The 21,398-nt window shown below is 44.9% G+C and overlaps 1 protein-coding gene and 1 pseudogene across 1 annotated transcript in view; one reads left to right on the forward strand and one right to left on the reverse strand.

The window, feature by feature from the left end:
* Positions 1-21,398, reverse strand: part of LOC134368948 (G-protein coupled receptor 143-like) — a 50,633-nt gene that overhangs the window by 20,929 nt on the left and 8,306 nt on the right. The window contains 6 exon segments of the mRNA XM_063085185.1: positions 1,044-1,161; positions 2,260-2,368; positions 3,849-3,958; positions 6,230-6,322; positions 19,637-19,731; positions 20,752-20,861. Coding sequence (XP_062941255.1) covers positions 1,044-1,161; positions 2,260-2,368; positions 3,849-3,958; positions 6,230-6,322; positions 19,637-19,731; positions 20,752-20,861 — 635 coding nt within the window.
* LOC134368916 (cytochrome c oxidase subunit 6B1-like) lies at positions 13,913-14,159 on the forward strand (annotated as a pseudogene).

Below are 21,398 nucleotides of genomic sequence, written 5' to 3' on the forward strand. Positions count from 1 at the left end.
AGATCCCCTTACTGGTCATCTTTAAAAAAAAGAAAAAAGAAAAAGGAGAAAGGAGGAGGGGAAGAGAGGGGGAAGAAAGGGGGGGGAGATCCATGTGACCCAGGCAATGGAACCAAGCACGTTCTCGCCACTGCCTAAGGTGCTTTGCTCTCCTGTAGCTTTCTACCTTGCACTGTCAACTCAGAATTGGATTTAACAAATGTTGTTCAGGCAAAAGTGAGTCTGGGAAACATCCCTCCATTTGTGTGGTTCCCTTGGTTAACTTCATGTGTTTGGTTTGTTAGCTCCAAACCAAAGCAAAGGGACTGAGGAGGCTAGTGCTGTCATCATTTTAAGGTTCTTATGAATCAGATCTTTCCCAACTCGGAAGCAATGTAAGCATTAATTCTGTGTAGCACAGACTGGACCTCTCCGCCAATGGAGACTTCAGCTCATGCATGCCTTTCTTATTGTAAATGTAATATAATCAAAACACCAGGGGAGAAGTCTACCCATGGTGCTTCCACCCTATTATCATTTCTTGTATTTCCAGCCAATATTTTTATATACATATGTGTTTATGTAGTAGTAACTGGTATAATTTCATATCCTACCTTGTCCACTTAATATCAGAAATTTCATAAGAGTCATTTAAAAAATCTGGGTAACATTCCACCAGGATGAAAGACTATAATTTACTTAACCATCCCCCTCCCCCTTTTTTTCAAATTTGGGTTTCCTATAATGCTTTATAATTATGGATAATGCTACTAGAAATTTCTTCATCCCTATGGCTTCTCCGTGATCTGAAATACTCCTTCAAGATAAAAGATCTGATATTGTGACTCTGCCTGACAGTTTTGATGCACTGTGCCAAATTAATTTACCGGAGTTGTATCCATTTAATAATGATCCCAATAATGAATGAAACCTGGTACCTTAGCACACAAAGGCCAGATATAGGTAGCCCAGGAAACTATTCAACTCACTATATATTTATATGACAATACATCATACTTCTGTGTGTTTTGTTTTTCCAAGCTGAAAATTTTAAATCTACCTACCATAATAAACCACGTGGTCTTGGCTGCACTTCTCACACCTTTCAAAGAGCCTCCATTGATATCTGGTTGCATTTCAAGATAGAATAAAAGGCTTTCATTGATGATATTTGACAACCAACTCTTAGAAAGAAAATGGCCCATGGATAAAGAGAACATGCAACAAAATTCACTTTTAAATGCTGAGGTCAGGGAACAATTTCTACCAAGGCCTAAAATTCCTAATTCCTGGTGGAGGGAAGACCACTTCAGCAGTAAGAAATCACAAGGAACCAGCACACCAAGAATTTAATTTAAGAACTATAACTCCTTGCAGTCTAAAGCAGAGATCAGCAAATCCTTCCAATAGTAACACTCAGTGCCACTACAGGGTATAAAGTTCTAGCACTGTGTCAAATATCCCAGAATTCATTCTTTGTTTGAGGAGTAACCCGAAGTTTCGATGTAGACCAAAACAAATCTTATTTTGACATTTTATGCTGGAACTTTAAAATGTTACTCTTGTGGGTCAGTGAAGTTTGATATGATGAGCTGAGTGTATTTTTAGTGAGAGATAATTAAAGTCTCTCCTAGGAGGGTGTTCAAACAAATCTCCTAATATCAGATTAGTTATTAAGACCACAAAGGCTTGCCTGGTCCTGCAAAGTGTTGATGTGCTGCAGTGCAGGGTGTTCTAATTTCCACCTTTTTTTGCACTGGCTACAGGTCTACTTTCAAAGCATCCACCTGTCCTTTTGGATAGGACAACAGTGATGAGGAAAACTGAAGAGCAAAATTGCTCAGCCTGTTCTCTGCCCTTCGTGACTGAGGTATGAGTCTTTACACGGAAGACGTGCGCTTGCTCCTCTGTGAGATACAGAAATTCTGGTGTCATGAGTGAGGCACATGGGTGGATTTAGAAAGTATGATCAACTGCTTCATTTCCATTAATCCCAGCAATGGGATGAAACACTGGATGCATATGGTGGGGACATTTCAAAACTAAATCCGGGAGTTCTTGTTCTAAGAGCGTTATATATAATTTGGGTACATTTGGATATTCTTCCAGAAATTCATACACTCTGGACTTGCTCCCCTGTCCTCCATGTATTTCCTCAAAGGGCACCTACCACTGTTTCAAAGATTTCCTCTCCAAAGACTCTTCTCTTTGGAACTTCCAGGTCACACTTGCATATCCCTTACCACAAGCAATTAAAAAAAAAAATAGAAGAAAGGTTACCAAATAATTAAAACCAGCATTATTTTGAAAAATCGGATCTTGATCACAGCTCCCATCCGTCGCTCATTCTCCGTGTAAATGCCTTGTCGTCCTTTTAGTAAAGAGGCCACTGGGAGGAACAGAAGGGAACCACACACAGTGTTCATTATTTCTGTTTACTGAGTACAGAGAGCAGAATCAGAGCAGATGTGAGCCCATAATCAAAACCAAGAGCATGAGGCAAAGCAAGCTACTGACCTCTATGCCTCACAACTTCCAAGTTGGAGTCCTCCTAGACTCTAAGGAATATATATTTTTAAATTTTTTACTTTGAAGCAATGCTAGATAGACTTAAAAATTGCAAAGATAGCTCAGAAAGCTTCTGTATACCTATACTCTTTGCCCAGCTTCCCCCAGTGTTAACAATTTACACAACCACAGGACGTTTGTCACAAATAAGAAATTAACAGTGATCTGAACTAAACTTCCAGTTTTATTTGGATTTTACTAGTTCAGGGACTATATTTTTAAAGGTTTATTTTCTCTATTATAAAAATAATACACACCTGTTATTTTAAAATACTTAACTATTTTAAGTTTCTCCTTATAGACGAGTTAGAAAGTATAAAAGTTTACAGAAGAATTAATGACCCATGGTCCCTCCATCCAGAGACAACCACTGTTAACGTTTTACTGTATTTCTTTTCAGTCCTTTTTTCTATGAGTCATTTTCATTGGTTTGATATACTTAAATCACTATTTTTTACTTAATTTTGTAAAAAAATTCCTGTGTTTAATGCACCATATTTAAATGTAGATATAAAAAGACTGGTCCAAAGAGCCGCAATAATTTCCTGCTCCTAGTGGTAGAGTACTTTAAACAATGTTTTAAAATTCTAAAATCAACAGCTGATCCCCAAACAACCTTTCTGTGAAGGCAAACTTCCTTATGCCCATTCTGCCCTTGAGGGATCCACAGCAGCCCGAGGAAGCTGGACACTTGCTCCAGGTCACCCTTCCTTGAAGAGGTGGTAGGGGCTGGAATGGAAACCCCCAGTCCCAGCCCAGAGGTCTTTCCCTAACATTCTACTGACTCACGATACTCCTCTTATCCAGTTCTTCCCATTGCATCTGGCTCATTTCCTGTTTCCTGCCCATCTGAGAAAAGACACAAGCCAAGAGCATCATGGGAGTGGCCAGGCTCCAGACTCTTCAGTCTTTGCTGCATCCCTTCCCCCCACCCCTTCCCTCCCCTTCTGCTCCTACCTCACCTCCACAGTTTCCTAAGGCCATTCCTGGTAGCCTCTAAGGCGTGCCAAGGGCAGACCCAGCATGAGCCCTGCACAGAAATGAAAGGTCAACTTGTCCTGGCCTTGAGCTAACAAACGTTGACAGAGAACGTTTGTGGTTCATGACTAAACAGGCTTGCTCATTTTCATTTCTTAAACCTGTTTACTTTATCCAACTGTATTCTGCTTATGCCTCTGGAGGATGATGAATGGGATCAACTGTCCTGGATAATTCCAGAAGGATGACATGCCATTATCTGAGCCCCAGACATGGGGTCCTACCCAGTGTCCATGTACCTGGAGAACTTCCCTATTATTTACCTGCCGTCACTGTCTTTTGGAACAGGATGTGGTTGGCCACAAGGACGAGGAGCAGTGGCAAGTACGTGGTGACATAGAGGGGGATGGTGTGGTCCAGACCCCTTTCACACCTGAGGGAAGAAAACTGAGTCATTCTTCTTGAATGCAAAGCTTTGGCTAAAACATGCAGACTTATCTGGAAACCGAGATAAGAGGGTGAGGGTGAAAAGGGAAATACATAAATCTACTTCTGACCCTGCCAAAAGGAAATCTGACTCATTCCTCATGTCTGAGAACAAGCAATAAGTTGCAGGAGAATAAGGAAATCAATCATGTTTCTGTCTCGTAAATGGGAGGACCTGTAAGGCATTTAAGGAAAAGTCACTCTGGGGTAGAGGATTCCCTACATGGGGTCTCTTCAAGAAAAAAATCACAAAATTCAAGTAGAAACAAAGGCACTCAACTAGTTAGGTTTTGAGCACTTACTACATGCTACACATTAGCCAGTAGCATGAATGACATCTCGTCCCTCTCCCTGAGCAACTCAAAATACCCAAGCTTCATATTTCAAAGGAAATTTGTTCTCATGATTATGGATATCAATTGTTTCTGTGATTCTTTTCAGGGAAAAGGACAAGGTTTTATACTGATGAGTCACAGGCATTGCCGGTCACCGTAGGATGTGTGGGGAGCCACACAGTGGATGTTACCAAGTAGGAACTATCAGCTAAGAAATGCATAAGGTAGGAGAGAAGAAAAATGGTGCAGAGGCAGAGAGAACCAAGGCAAAGGGGAGAGAAGATGGAGCAGGCCCAACCAAAGGGGCAGGCAGAAAAGCAGATGACAGCCAGCCCCTGTGGCCACAGAAGTTGAAATGATAAAAACCAAAGCACTTTTAATATTCATGGAGTGTTCAAACCAAAAGGTAAAAAATGGCAGAAAATATGAAAAATCAGGCAGGAAAAATGCAATACCCATCTTGCCATAGGAAGGATTTCCATGCTGCCACCTCCTTTTTAATAGGCACTTTCATCTTCAGCTATGAAGGCTACAATGCAGTCTGGAAAGGCTCAAGGGGAGAAAGGGAGACAAGGAGCAAGAGAAGTGACTCCACTGCCAAGGCAGAAAGTACAAGCAAATGAGAGTGAGCCTGCGAGCTTGAAGGACGCCGAAGGCTCTAGGTTGGGAGATGTGAGGACTAAGAGCTGATTAAGGATTAAGATGCTTCCTGAAGACCTGACAGCACCTCGGGGCACCTTGTGAGCCCCCCAGCATTCACGCCCTTAGGCTCAGATTCCACTTTGCCAGGGGTCTCCAGGGTCCCACAGGTGAGGGCAAGCGACAGAAACTCCCTTTCCAATTAAGTGCGTTCTCTTATAGCAGCTGCTGACACTGTATCTGCCCTGTTCAAGTTCTCCAGGAAAGAGAGCGCACGAATGGATCTACCCGGAGCTCCTGTGAGTATTCACGGTTGATAAGGCAAAACCAGTTTGGAGACCGCTAACTGAGTAGCTGAAAGAAATTGAAAAAGAAGGGGGAGAAATGATCTACACCGTGGGCCAGCAATTTTTTTCTGTAAAGGGACAGATAGTAAATATTCTCTGCTTTGTGGGTCATACCACAGTCTCTGTCACAACGACTCTACTCTGATGTTGTAGTGCAAAAGCAGCCATAGACAGTACATAAAAAAATGGGCTGTGTTCCAATAAAACTTTATGTACAAAATCAGGCAAAAGGCCAAATTTATCCTAAGGGCTGTGCTGTGCTGATCCCAGTCCACACAGCCCTAAAATCACAGGTACTGCTCACCTGTTTTCCAGTTTTCCATAGGAAGTTAGAGTATATGTCCTTGCAGGTGCCTTGAGGCCTTGTAAATGGTTGCATTGATGGGATTTTAAACTTGAAGAAATGCCTGAAACAGTTTCAGTGGCCACATCTTCCTGCATCTGTGTTCAGGGTAGCCAAGAGTGCAGGATGGAAGAAAAGGGAGAAAGCGCAGGAAGCAGAGGCACAGAATTAGCTCCTCCCAGAGCTCCCGTTTGCTCCTCATCTCGAACTCCTGCTTAAAATGTTAAACTCACCTGCTCCTCCAGAGGAAGCGTGAAGAATAAAAATTAAAGAGTGGGCATGAGGAAGCTTCATCAATACGGAGAGGATATACCAAAAGCTTTGCATACCTGCTGTGAGCACGCAAACAAGAAAAGCAGAGGCCGGGAAGGAAATCACAGGTGCAAGGCCCTGCAGCAAGCCCTCCAGGTTGTGATTGTGAGTGGCCTCACATGGCAAAAGACAATGGGGTGACCTGCAAGGTGACCCCTGTGGGTCAGGGCATGTCCATTTCCTGCAGAACACAGAATGGGCCTGGGGTTGGAACACTTGGGCTGCCAGGAGTGCTGGCTTACCTGGACACAGAAGGGTAGTAAAGCATGACAGCTCCCTCCAGGTAGAGTAGGGTGGCCAGGCCCCAGGCCATGATGTGGTACAGCAGGATGGTGCTGGAGAGGAAAAAAGCAGGCAGCAACAGCACAGGGGGACAAAAAAGTCCCCAGTGAGACCACCAGACTGCTTCCATGCCCTGGAAAGGTCAGGGAAGTACACACACAGCAAAACCCTTCTACAGAGAGTGTCCTTATGTTGCTACTGAGGTTGTGGATTATTGTTTTTTGGTTTTTCTCAATTAAGGTGAAATGCATGTAACATAAAATTACCTATTTGAATGTGAACAATTCAGTGGCACTTAGTACATTTGCAATGTCATGCAACCACCTCTGCCTAGTTCCAATGCATTTTCATCCCCCCAAAAGGAGACCCCATACCATTAAACAGTCACTCCCCATCCCCCCACCCCCAACCCCTGGCAACTGCTGCTTCCTGCTACTTTCCATCTCTGTGAATTTGCCCATTCTGGACATTTTATATAGATGGGATCATACAGTATGTGGCCTTTTGTGTCTGGCTTCTTTCACTTAGCATAATATTTTTGAGGTTCATCCATGTGACACAATGTGTCAGAACTTCATTCCTTTTTATTGTTGAATAATAATATGCTATACGGTTATATCATATTTTGTTTATTCATTCATTCGTCAATGGATATGTAGTTCCACCTGTTAGCTATTGCGAACGGTGCTGCTATGAACATGCATGTGCAAGTGTTTCTCTGAGTCCTTGCTTTCTTTGCTTTTGGGTCTACATCTAGGAGTGGAGTTGCTGGGTCAGATGGTATTTCTACATTTAACTTTTTGAGGAACCACCAAACTACTTCCTGCAGCAAATGTACCGTTTTACATTCCCACCAGCAATGTACAAGGATTCCAGTTCCTCCATATCTTTGTCAACACTTGCTATTTTCCACTTTTGATTTTAGCCAGCCTAGGGGACAGGCTGCTAATTTTGAGACTTGACCTAAATGGGACCCACTTTCAATAAAACCATGGAATAGACAATTCCATCTCTAGTACCCTCTGAACAAATTTTTCAGTTCCCATCTACTATATACTGAATGTTTGTGTCCCCTCCCACACATAAATTCCTATGTTGAAATTCTAACCCCCAAGGTGATAGTGTTAGCAGGTGGGGCCTTTGGGTGGAAATGAGGTCATGAGGGTGGAGCCCTCATGAATGAGGTTAATGCCTTTATAAAAGAGAACCCAGAGAGCTCCCTCATCCCTTCCACCATGTGAGGACACAGTGAGAAGGCACCATCTGTGAACCAGGAAGTGTGCCCTTATCAGACACCAAATCTTCTGGGAACTTGATCTTAAACATCTAGCCTCCAGAACTGTGAGCAATAAATGTCTGTTATTTATAAGCCACCCAGTCTGTGGCACTTTGTTAGAGCAGCCCAAATTAGCTAAGACAATATCTCACAGGCCTGGTACCTGTGCCTTGCTCCTCTCAACCCTCCAAGCCCACTCAGCCTCCCTCTTATCCACAGCCTGCTAGCCTAATCCCAGGAAGATGCCCTGAGGCCAAAACACCTGGTGATTACTAGCAGCATGATCTGGGCCGAACCCTCTTCTCAGAGCCTTGGGTTGCTCTTAGCCACAGGAAAGATAAAACTCTCAATGGCCTGCCTGTGCCACTATAGTCAGGGCCAGTGGACATCAGGCCATGCAGCTGTCCCAGAACTGTAAACCAAATAAACTTCTGTTCTTTATAAATTACCCAGTCTCAGGTATTCTGTTACAGCAACACAAAAATGGACTAATGAAGAAAATTGGTACCAAGGAGTGGGGTGTTGCTATACATATAGCTAAAAATGTGGAAGTGCCTTTGGAACTGGGCAATGGGCAAAGGTTGGAGGAGATTGGAGGACCTAAAAGAAGACAAGAAGATGAGGGAAAGTTTGGAACATTTTAGGGATTGGTTAAATGGTTGTGACCAGAATGTTGATAGAAATGTGGACAGTAAAAATCATGCTGATGATGAGGTCTCAGGTAGAAAAGAGGAACTTATTGGGAATTGGACAAAATACCACATTTGCTACACCATAGTAAGGAACTTGGCTGCATTGTGTTCATGCTCTAGGACTTTGTGGAAGGTGAGACTTAAGAGCTGTGAACCAGAATGTTTGGCAGAAAAAATTTCTAAGCAGCAATGCATTCAGGAAGCTGCATGGTACTTGCAATAACCATAACTCAGCAGTTATGGCAGAAAAGGCATGATGTAAAGCCAGAATTTAAAAGAGAAGCAGAGCATAAAGATTTAGAAAATTTGCAGCCTGGACATATGGTAGAGAAGCCGAGAGCAGGAGAAAAACGCAAGGGTGAAGCAGACAGACTGGTTGCTAAGGACATTAGCTTGGCGGTGAGGCAGCCAGGTGCTAACAGGCAAGGCAATGGGAGAAAAGCCATGATGACATTTCAGAAATCTGGAAGGGCACCTCTCCCACCACAGACCCCTGAGGCATAGGAGGCCCAAGGTGTCCCAGAGAACAGACCTGGGGCACCACTTCCCTCAGGAACCCACTCCCTGCATCCCAGCTGCTCCAGCTGGAGCATCCCTGCCTCAAGCAGCCCCAAGTGCGGTTTGTGTAACACCTCTGGAGAACAGAAGCTGGAAACCTTTTTGTGAAGGTTAATTCTAGGTGCCAACTTGGTTAGATGAAGGAATGCTGAGAAACCTGGTAAAACTATCTTTTCAGGTGCGTCCATGAGGGTGTTTCCAGCAGAGATTAGTATGAGAGTCTGAGTGGACTGGGTGGGAAAGACCGACCCTCAGTGTGGGTGGGAACCATCCAATCTGCTGGGGACCCAGAGAGAACAAAAGACAGAGGAAAGAGGTGAAGCTCTCTTGATCTGCTGGAGCTGGGATAAACTCTTCTCTCCTGTCTGTGGACATTAGAGCTTGAGACTCTTCAGCTTTAGGGATCCAGGACTTACACCAAGAATACCATCAGCTTCCCTGGTTTTGAGGCCTTTGGAGTTGGAGTGAGCCACGCTACTGGAATGTAGCTTATAGACAGCCTATCGTGGGACTTTTCTTCATAGCCACGTGAGCTAATTCTCCTAATAAATCCCTCTCATATAATTATAATGTATTCTATTGATTCTGTCTCTCTGGAGATCCCTGACTAGTACCCTTGGTGGCATCCACATCATGTTAAGTCTTCAGGCTGGCAGAACATGAGAGCTGTGGAGGTATGGCAGCCTCCACTGCAATTTCAGAGGATGTACAGAAAAGCCTGGGGGCCCAGGCAGATACCTGCCACACATGTGGAGCCACTGCAGAAGCCATCTACTAGAGCAATGCCAAGCAGGAAAGTGGGATCGGAGCTCCCACAGAGACACCCCCAACAGAGAAATGTCTAGGAGAGCCAACACAGCAGGCCTGCCACCAGGACCCCAGAGCCATAGGGCCACTGGCAACATGGAACGCCCACCTGGAAAAGCTGCAGGCACCAGTGCAACTCAATGGGCTATGCCTTGCACAGCGCTGGGAGTGTGGCTGCCCAGTGCTTTGGGGGCCCAGATGCTCCATTGTGACCAAGATGCAGGACTTGGAGTCAAAGAAGATTATTTTGGAGCTTTAAGACTTAATGTCTATCCTGATGTGCTTTGGGCTTGTTTGGGGCCTGTTTCTCCTTTCTTCTGGCCTACTCCTCCCTTTTGAAATGGGAATGTGTAGCCAGTGTCTGTTCCACTATTGTATCTTGGAAGTAGATAAATTTCGTTTTGATTTTTACAGGTTCATGGCTGGAAGTTTTGCCTTTGGTCTCAGATGAGACTTTGGACTTTGAAGTTGGTGCTGGAACAAGCTAAGACTTTTGGGACTGCTGGGATGGAATAATTGTATTTGTATGTGACAGTGACATGAGTTTTGGGGAGCCAGGGGCAGAATGATAGTTTGAATGTCTTGCCCCCACCAAAATTCACATGGAAATCTGACCCCAATGTGGCAGTGTTGGGAGCTGTTTGAGTCATGGGGTGGATCCCTCATGAATGGATTAATGCTCTCCCTGGGGCAGGGGGGATTAATGAGTGAGTTCTCACTCTATTAGTTCCCATGAAAGCTCGTTGCTTAAAAAGACCCTGGCACCTCCTCTCTCTCTCTCTCTCTTGCTTCCTCTTGCCATGTGATCTGCTTGTACCCACCAGCTGCCTGCTACTTTCCGCCATGAGTAGAAGGAGCCTGAGGCCTGTGACAGATGCAGCTGTCCCAGAATCATAAGCCAAATAAACCCCAGTTCTTTATAAATCACCCAGTCTCGGGTATTCTGTTATAGCCACACAAAAACGGACTAACAGGCCCCCACTGCTTTCTATTACTTATGATATGAGGCTGGCCGTTGAGTTTGAGGACAGTAAGGACAGGAAATTTGAGGACAGAATGTAGGAGGACAGGGAGTGTGAGGAGAAGTTTGAGGACAGGAAGTATGAGACAGGAAGTGCAAAGACAGGAAATGTGAGGACAGTTTGAGGACAGGAAGTTCAAGGACAGTTAGTGTGAGGACAGTTGGACTACCAGAAATACGAGATAGGAAGTTCAAGGACAGGAAGTTCGAAGACAGGAAGTATGAGACAGGAAGTTCAAGGACAGGAAGTGTAAGGACAGTTGGAGGACAGGAAGTATAAGACAGTAAGTTCAAGGACAGGAAGTGTGGGGACACGAAGTTTGAGGACTGGGAGTTTGCAGACATGAAGTGTGAGATCAGTTGAAGGAGAGGAAGTATGACAGGAAGTTCAAGGACAGGAAGTTCGAGGACAGGAATTGTGAGGACAGGAAGTATTAGAACAGGAAGTTCCAGGACAGGAAGGAAGACAGGAAGTTTGAAGACAGTTAAGGAGACCCCAGCAATGGGGTCATCTTGTGCTCAGGAAGGTTGGAAATATTTGCTGGACCATCAGTATGGTCACTCTAGGAACTTCATTTGGCTGCACATTATTTAGAGAAGAGGGGCCAATGATAGGAGAGTCTTCCTACACTCTTAACCTATACGCACAGCCTTCAGGTATGTGCAAAGGCAATGCTGAGTTCAAAGGAATGAAGCATTGACATACGCAACAATGTGAATGGACCTCAAAACATCATGCTGAGTGAAAGAAGCCAGACGCAGAAAACCACATATCACATCATTCCATTTATATGAAATGTCCAGAAGAGGCAAATGCATAGAGACAGAAAGTAGATTAGTGGTTGCCAGGGGATAGGGTATGGGGGGATGGAGAGTGACTGGTAATGGGTTCTGGGGTGGTGGAAATGTTCTAGGGTTGGTAGTTATACTAGTAAATATATTTTGTGAATGCAATAGACACCACTGAATCTTCCATTCTAAAGGGTGAATGTTATGGTATATGAATTATATCTCAATCAAAAGAATAACATAGAGTTGTGTCAGAGTGATGAATCTCACTCAATGTCCACTGGCTGAGTGTTTATTGAGCAAAGTTTCTGCCTGCTGTAGGCACTGGAAACACTAAGAGCAACACAAAGCCCTGCCCTCATGGGGTGACAATCTTGAGAGGGTGACATATAAGAAGCAATGTCCTTGCCCCTCTGGCTGGGGAGGGGGCAGCCACAGAAGCCCTGGCTTAGGTGAAGAAGATTTTATATGAAATCAAGTTCAGAGCTGTGATTAATCTAAGAGGTGAGCTGATGTTTATAAGTGAAAGTGGCCAAACACTTCGGATAGCCCCAATAAGGGCCCCCAAAGACGTCCATGTCCTCATCTCCAGAGCCTGTGAATATGTTCTCTTACATGGCAAAAGAGACTTTGCAGATGTGATGAAGTTTTGACATGAAGAGATCAACCTGGATTATTCGTGTGGGCCCAATGTCACCTGATGAGTCCACAAAAGCAGAGAGGCTTTACCAACTGCACAGAACGAGAGAGAATGGAAGTGTGAAGACTTGACCCAGCATTGCTGGCTTCGAAGACAGAGGAAGAGGCCACAGTCAAGGAATGGGGGCAGGTTCTAGAAGCTGGGAGCATGGTGTGGCTGGAGCAGGGAGAATGAATGAAGGAGGATAGAGGGAGGACTTGTGGTGAGGTCCCTGTGGGTCACAGGATGGTGTTGGCTTTTGTCTAAATATATTGAGCATGCACTGGAAGACTCATCATTTTTTCAAAAAAAGTACTGCAATAAAGAACAGTCTTAAAGTTTACAAAAAACAGAATATGAAGGCTGGGTGGCTGGCTCAGTTGGTTAGAGCACAGCCTTGTAACACCAAGGTCAAGGGTTCAGATGCCTGCACCTGCCAACCACCAAAAAAACAAAACAAAACAGAATCTGAAGAAAAATTCAGTAAGAAAGTGGGGAGGTAGGTTTGGGAAGAAATCAGCCAGTGGCTGTGACTCCAAGTTTTGGGGGAGATGACAGAAAGGGAAGAAAAGGGAAGATTCTTGGTTTTGTCTGGTCTCTGTTTACCGCCTGAATCTCTGACATGGAAGTGAATCCAGTTGGGTCTGGAGCTAAACTTGCCCTAAATCTGGGGATTCGCAGAAGAAGTACATGAACCAGGGGCCCTGTCCTTGGACCCTGCATCCCCCAGGGAGACCTAAGGCCACATCAGTGCTGGCTTCACCTGATAAGTAAGGAGCTCCTATCCCCACTCCTTCCCAAAGCCACCTCTACCTAACATGCAAGTGCGACCATCTGAATGCTCAGTCCAAACAGGAAGGAGAGACCGGTGGTTATTAGATCATCCACGAGAGCAGGGGTTCCCTTTCTTCCTTCCCCACCTCCCCAGTCCCCATTCCCTGCATAGTTAACATTCCTGGACAGTCCGCATCACTCCTCTTTGTGCTTCAGTACACCCCACCCTGTTTCCCCACAGGATCTGAGGCACCGCCTTGCACAAGCAGCTGGGAAGAGGGAGCGTAGCACAGGCAGAGCTGACTGACTGGTCCAGCACCGCCTTCGCTTGGCCTCTTCTGTCTGATGGGACGCGGGGGGGCTAGGGCTCCATCAGACGTGCCGGCCATCATTCCTAATTCCACCAGACTCCTGGAAAGTAGCGTGACCCCCATCTCATTGGGATTTTAACTCAGAAAGATAAGCTGTGTAGACAAAGGGAGCAGTCAAGGATCTGAGTGGGATAGGATGCCCTTCTGTAATGAGATGAGAGGGAAGAGACACGGAATTGCACACAGGGGAATGAGCTTCAAAAGGAGAAATATTTTGTAGCTAGCTGTCTGAGCGGCCATAAGGGACCAACTCCAACATATTTTGCCTCCCACATTGGAAACAGTGCCAGGAGAAGCCCTTCCGTGGCCTTCCTGGGGCTGGGAGCATGTCGGGTGTGTCTGAGTAATACGGGATCCTGCCCAGGAGGCGCAGATACCCAGTGGAGTGGCTTTCAGCAAAGGACTGGAGCACTAAGAGTGCACAGTCTCTCATTCCAGACCCTACCCTTGGGCTGCACGACAATTGTGGGCTGAGGTGGGACAGCGGGCAGGCATGAGGCCAGGCAAGTCTGGGGCTGGAGCTCACCACAACCTGGTCAATGGTTCCCTGCCCCCAAACAGGCATGCAGGATAGGGGTCAGGTGCGGCCCAGTTATGCAGCGGTAGCCACACCAATAACTTAGGCATCCAGCACTGAGCTTCAAGTGCTTCAAGAGCATCTTGAGGAGTCAGCACCATGGCAGAAGACATCAAGACCAAAATCACGAATTACAAGATTGCTCCTTCTGACAGCCACTTCCCCATCCAGAACCAGACCAGAACTACCTGGACTTCCACCGCTGCAAGAAGGCAATGACCACTAAAAAAGCAATGTTTCTGTGTGTGAGTGGTACCACTGTGTGTACATGTCCCTCTACCTGATAGCCTGAGTCTCAGCTTGGGATGACTATTGGGCTGAAGGCACATTTCCTGAGAAGATCTGATCTGGCTGCACCTCACCTCTCCTCTGTCTTCTGTCCTTCTCCTGGGGTGTGGTAAATGGAGACCTACCCTGGGACCCTGAAGCATGACTTAACTAATAATAAAAACACATTGGAAACCTGTGAAAATAAATAAATAATAACTGAGGCATCTGAAATGCCCAAGGGGTGAGAGTCTGAGCTCCAACCCAGCTCCAAGCATCCAGGCCCCAGCTGAAGACCACAGTTCCTTCGTCCAACCCCTGGACAGCTTCCACGTCCAAGTGAGTGAAAGTCCTCCCTAGACCCTCTTTATTCTCACACTGTCATTTTCTTAGAGCAAGGAGTGACTTCAATTCAAGTCACTTTTCAAAGATCCCAAGCACCTTCTGTTATTGTTTAAAACCTGTATATCCCACAACCTGAAACCAGAGTAGCAGTTTAAATTTTAATTTTCTATCTGCCTTAATGACATTTGTTAAGATTTGGATTACAAGAACCACTACTCCTGTGCCAAAGAAAATAGCTAAGTACTGAAAGGATCTAGAAGAGAGTGTGGAGTTTAATCCAGACATACCTACAAATTGCAGACCCTACCCTGGAATTCAGCAGGACACTACCGTCCCCACCAGCTGTGGTCTCTCAACAGCCACCTGCAGAATGAACCCCACACCAGGCAAGCTGGCTCCTACAGGGAAGCTACAGAGGCTTCTGATCCCACACTCTCAGCTGTGGCTCAAACCATCCAGGGGGATCCTCTTGGAGACCCCACACCCAGGCTCCAGGAAGTACAACTTCCACCAGGTAGGGGTGAGGACTTGGTCTCCACAGCCACTGAGCAGCTGTCTTCTTTCTCTGCTGTGTAGCGTGTTCCTCTTTGATGGGAGAGCCTACCTCACTCGCAACAGACAGTCATCCTAGTACTGGAAACCTGCCCTTGCTCTTGCCCCTCGGAGGCAAGATGTCTGGAGGTCTCACCTTGAATGTGCACCTTCTGCATGATGGTGGGTCCTCAGAAGCTAGGCTCTGCCCAGTATCCTTTAGTCTCTGGCACCCAGCATCCTGCCTACCTGAACACTGAGCTGTAAAATGTATTTGCAAACACTCTCCTGGGTGTGAGGAGGGCTTCCTGATTGCCTCTCGTGGTCTCTCAGGGCTCGTCTGTCCTCTGGGTACAGACAGTGCCCACCCTGTCCCATCTGGCCCCATCTCCCTTGCATCCCCACCATGGGTGAGGGTGAAGTAATGCATCCTCCTATGACAACAGGAGTAATGCACTTCTTCCAGCTGCTGCCAGCACTCCAAGGCTCTTCTTATCTCCATAACTGGTGGTCTATGAGACCTCTAATTTTGTCGTTGCTATGATCCCTCCAAATCTGCTTGAGGGAATGGTTGGAGACACACCATTGCATAGGCTGCAGGAACAAGGCCTTCCCATGCTGCTAGTTGCCTACCCAAAGCCATTCTCTCCTTTATCTTTATTAACTTGTCACACAGAGCAGTGACATGCTTGGCTAGCAGACTATGCTTCCTACCTCTTCCAGCAGCTAAGTGTGACCACATGTACTACTCTGTTTTCTGTTGCTGATAACAAAATACCTGAAACTGGGTAATTTATAAAGAAATGAAATGTATTTCTTACAGTTTGGAGGCTGGGAAGTCCAAGTCCAGGGGGCATATCTGGTGAGGACCTTCTCCTGGGTGGGAACTCTCTACAGAGTCCATGGCAATGCAGGAAATCACATGGCAAGAGCGCATCTAACATGCTCACTCACTCTCCTTATGAAGCCCCCAGTCTACTTCCTGACAACCCATTAAACTATTAACCCATTACTCCATGAATGAATGAACCCAGGCATGTGGGCACAGTCCTCACAATCCAATCACCTTTTAAAGGCCCCACCTCTCAAATGCCATATTGAGGATTAAGTTCCACATGAACTTTGGAGGGGACATTCAGACCATAGCACCACGAAACTAAGTTCTGGCCAAGAATATGTAAGTAGCGTTGTGTGAAACTTCCAGAGATGCTGCTTAAAACTGGCTCAGGGGAAATGGGCCCTTTCTGTATCACCCTCTTCCTCCTTCTTGCTGCTTGGAATGCAGGTGTGATGGCTGGGGCACCAGCAGCTATACTGGGGCATGACACCTTGAGGATAGAAGTCAAACAATAGGCTGGTGGAGCAGGGTGGTAAAAGAAGCCTGAGTTTCTGATGTCCATCAGAAGAACCCTGGATTGCCCACCTCTGGGCTCCTTTAGCATGAAAGAGAAGTTCTATCATGTTTAAGACACTATTATTTTATGTATTTTATGCAGCCAAAAAGAATCCTCACTGATCCACCTGGTTGGCTGCCTTTGGCTTTGACCATCTTCTCTGGAGGATTTTCATAGCCAGGCATATCTGTGTTCCATACAGATGTGTAAGAGTTTGGTAGTTAAGTTTAAAAAAAAAAAAAGGAAGGAAAAAGCATAAAAAATGAAGTAAGCACTAAACCACAGGCCAGAGAGATCAAAGACAATGATGATGTGACACATCTAAGGGACATCAATGGTTTTAGAAGAGGGATCTATCTAGACTACCCAATATATTCTACAATCTGCATATAATCTCTATTTGTTTACTGATATTTGTTTTAAGAGTGAATTTATCCAACAAGTGGTGCTGGAACAAAGCGATACCCATATGCAAAACAATAAAGATGGACCCATTCCTCACTTGTACACAAAAATTAACTCAAAATGGACCTAAATAAACTTTGTAGTGCATTGAATTATGTTCCCCCAAAATTCACTGAAGCTTGAAATGTGTCCCCCAAGTTTCATGTATTAGAAACTCGGCCCCCACTGTGACCGTTAAGCAGTAGGAAGTCCTATTATGGTAATTGTAAGGTGGGGACTTGAAGAGGTGATTAGATTGTAGGACCGTGCAGTAGTGAATGGATTAGTAATGGTGGTCAGAGGCGTGGTTCTGAGGGCTTTAAATGGAGAGAGAATGAGGAAGTTGGTCTCTTGTTCTCTCTGCTCTGCTATTTCACAATGTGATACCCACATCACTGAAGTCACCACCAAGATCCTCACCAGATGTGTTCCCTGGACTTTGGATGTCCCAGGCTCAGAAACTGTAAGCAATAAATTTCGTGTTCTTTATAAATTGCCCAGTTCTGTGATTTTGTTATAAGCAGCAGAAATGGACTAATGCAGACTGAATGGAAGTGTTTGAACCATAAGAAAACATAGGTATAAATCTTTGTGACCTTGGGTTAGGCAATGGTTTCTTAAATACGACCGCAAGAGCATAATAAACCAAAGAAAAACAATTTTAAATTGGACTCCATGAAAATGAAAAGCTCTTGTGCTTCAAAAGATACCACGAAGTAAGTGGAAAAACAACACACAGAATGGGAGAAAAACTTTGCAGATCACATATCTAATAAGGTACTTGTATCTAGAATATATAATGGACTCTTACAACTCCATAATAAGACAAATAATCCAATTTAAAAATGGGCAAAGCAGTTGAATAGACATTTCTACAAGAAGGTATGCAAATGGCCAGCAAGCACACAAAAAGATGATCAAAGTTATTAGCCACATGCTGAAATCAAAACCACAATGAGTTACCACCTCACACACTCTAGGACAGCTAAAATTAAAACAAATGAACAGATAAGAAGTGTTAGCGAGGCTGGGGAGAAACTGGAACTCTCATACACTGCTGGCAAAATGGTGCAGTCACTTTGGAAGGCAGTTTAGCAGTTTCTTACAAGATTAAACCTAGAGTTACCATGTGGTTCAGCAACTCCACTCCCAGGTGTACACCCAGGAGTATATGATGAAAACATGTTCACACAAACACTAGTATACAAATGTTCATTGAAGCATTATTCCTAATATTAAGCACAATGGAAACACCCTAAATGCTCATCAACTGATAAATGAAAAAACAAAATATAGCATATTCATACACCGGAATGTTATTCAGCAATAAAAAGGAATTGTCTTAGCCTATTTGGGCTGCTGTAACAAAATACCACAAACTGGGTGGCTTATAAACAACAGATGTTATATTTATCACAGTTCTGGAGGCTGGAGGTACAAGATCAAGGTGCTGGCAGATTCAGTGTCTGGTGAGGGCCCCCTTCTGGATCACAGATGACACTTTCTGTCTCCTCACACACTGGAAGGGACAAGACTACTCTCTGGGGTCTCGTTTATAAAAGCACTAACCACATTCACAAGGACTCCACCTTCCTGATCTAATCACCTCCCCAAAAGCCCTACCTCCTAACACCATTTCAACATACAAATTTGGGGGGACACAAATATTCAGATCATAGTAGGAATAAAGTACTGACACTTGCTACAACATGGATAAACCTTGAAAATATCATGCTGTTTAAAAAGCCACACACACAAGGTCACATATTTTATGATTCCATTTAAAGGAAATGTCCAGAACACGCAAATCCGTGGAGACAGAAAGTAGATTTGGGGTTGCCAGAGGCTGGAAGGATGGTAGAATGGTGAGTGACTGGTAACTGGCACAGTGATTCTTCTGGAGATGTTTAGAACATCATAAAATTAAATGATGGTGATGATTGCATAACAGTGTGAATATACTAAAAACTGCTGGATTTTACACTTTTTAACGTGTGAACTTTATAAAATTGTTGATAGAAAGCACACAGGGGCTCCATCCAAAGGGGACCTGATTCCAGCAGACTATGAACTTGGTAGGGGACAAATGCTTCCTGGACTTGGAGCCAGAAGACCTGGATGCTCGCCCTGCCCTTCTGCGTCCAGCTCGTCTGTCACACAAATTCTCTTGTGTGTTGCTGTTTCCTCAGCACACATTCACATCCCAGCTACAGTAACAGCGACACCTACGGAGAGCCTACTATGTGCCAGGCACTGTCCATGTACACATTTCACTGCGTTTACTTGCTCCTGCCAGTGGCCTTATGAGGTGGGTACCATTTAACAGCTGAGAAAACAGAAGTCCAGAGAGGTTAAGCAATTTGCCAACAGTCACACAGCTACCGAGCACTTGGGCAGGAGTTCAAAGCCACCAGTGCCCAACTTACTAGCCACTGTGTGATCCCCTCCAGACAGCCACCTGCAACTCCAGGGTCTCAATTCCGTGTTTAGCATAAAGTGTCAATATATTCTCAGAAGAATGTTTTTCCTCTGACCTTTGTATACAATCAAAAATTGCTTATATTCACACCAATCCTTTTTTAGTATTTCTTCAGTTCCAAATATTTAATTTCTTGAATTACTTATTTTCCAGGTTTTGAACTCCTCAATATTTTGAATCTGCCTTTGGCCTCTGACACAAATGAGCTGTCATAGATGTTTCTGGGTGGAGGGGCCAGATGATAGTTTGACTGAGGGCACCTGCCCTACTGCAAAACACTTGCAAATGCTCGGTGGTAGCTCCACACTTCCCTCATGAGATGGAACTAGGGCAGAAATCCCTGCTCATTTTGGCAGCACATACCTCAGTCCTGCCGATCTCCATATCACCAGGTAGGCATCCACTGCGTAGCAGAACAGCCACCAGAAGCAGGCGCTGTACAACAGCTGGATCCACATCTGCAAGCAGGAAGAGCCCAGCATCAAAGCTCCCACAGACAGGCATGAGATGTCCAGCCCATCCGTGAGATGACAGGCAACACAGGAAGGCTCCTGGCACACATGTGGACGCGGTCTCTGGAACTGAGGGCAGGCTGTTGCCTCTGTCCTCTGTCTGCTCAGCTGGACCTGACTGACAAACCCACTTTCTGGCACACTTGCAGGCACAGTAGACAAGGCTCCAAGAAGTGCAGTTTAAACTGGCATGAGGGTTCTAGGGGCTCGGAAGTAGAAGCTTTTTCTCTGGGAATGAATGAGTACAGGCAGAAAAGGCTCAGAAAGTCCTTCCAAGTAGAAGGGGATGGAAGGGGGCTCAGGGTGTTGGAAGATCACTAAGCCTTGCCGTTGTGGGCTGAGACAGATGCTTCATCAGGAGGCCATGGAAGGGAAGGAAGGAAGCGGGCAATTCTGCTCCAGGACAGAGAATCAGCACCACCTGGGTAAGCTTTACATCACTCCCTTGAGCATCCACTTGGTGAACAGAGCATAACGTGTGCATGTGTATTATACATATTTATTTACTTAATGGTTTATAAACCATGAATATGTTTAGTATATGTTATTATTATATGTAACATAATATGTTTGAATATAAAATGTTTGTGTGATGTAAGTTAAACATAAAATGTTTATATGTTGCCATTATATATATTTCAATATATTTCCTTCACTTAATTGATAATGTTTTTGTGTGCTTGTGGCTCCGTTTAGGGTAAGTAGGGTAAGGGCGCACACTTGTGCTTCCAGGGCTGAGGGTGGAGAAGCCACACTTGCGTGTGCATCACCATCCCCTGGAGGGTTTATTAAAACACAGACCTGGCTGGGCTCCAGCCAGAGTTCCTGATCAGTAGGTCTGGGGCATGGCCTGAGCCTTTGCATTTCTAGCAGATGCCCAGGGGCTGCTGGGGCTGCCCTTTGAGGACAGCAGTGTGACAGGAACGCAGGTAGGGAGGAGAGGGGAACAAAGGTGGGCGCACCTACTGCACTCCCCATGCAGAAAGTGGCAGGCCAGATGTCTGTTCTGTTCACATCGGAGATGTTCTCAACGAAATCTGGGAGTCCTAACTACGCCGAAGACCGGATTATGATACCTACGTGAGAATTAAATGATGCTTGGTGTCTGATCCTAATTCAAATCTAAAGCTGACTTTTGTTGCTTTGTACAGATAACAGATAGATAGATGGACAGACAGAGATATAGATACATAGATAGATAGACAGACAGACAGACAGATAGACAACAGATATGATAGTGAGGAAGCTAGATAGATATGATAGAAGATAAACATGACACATAAAGATAGATGATAGATAGGAAGGGAGGAAGAGAGGGGAAGGGGAGGGGAGAGGATGGAAGGGAAGAGAAGGAAATGGAAGTAAGTAAGAAAAATCCACACATATTAGAGTGTGCAGAGAGAGAGAAAGAAAAAAGACTGCATTACTCAGAAAATAACTCTTATGATAGCAAAGCAATCCCAGGCACTCTGATTTCAAATTGAACCATCTTTGGCTACAATCTCGTCCCTAATTTTTTTGTTTGTTTGTTTGCTTGGCATTGCAAAGTGATTTTGTGAATAGCAATCTGTACTTCTCAGCTGCAATTTTAATGTCCATGTTAATTATACCTC

This window comes from Cynocephalus volans, chromosome Y (assembly GCF_027409185.1).
Source record: "Cynocephalus volans isolate mCynVol1 chromosome Y, mCynVol1.pri, whole genome shotgun sequence".
NCBI classification, from domain to species: domain Eukaryota; kingdom Metazoa; phylum Chordata; class Mammalia; order Dermoptera; family Cynocephalidae; genus Cynocephalus; species Cynocephalus volans.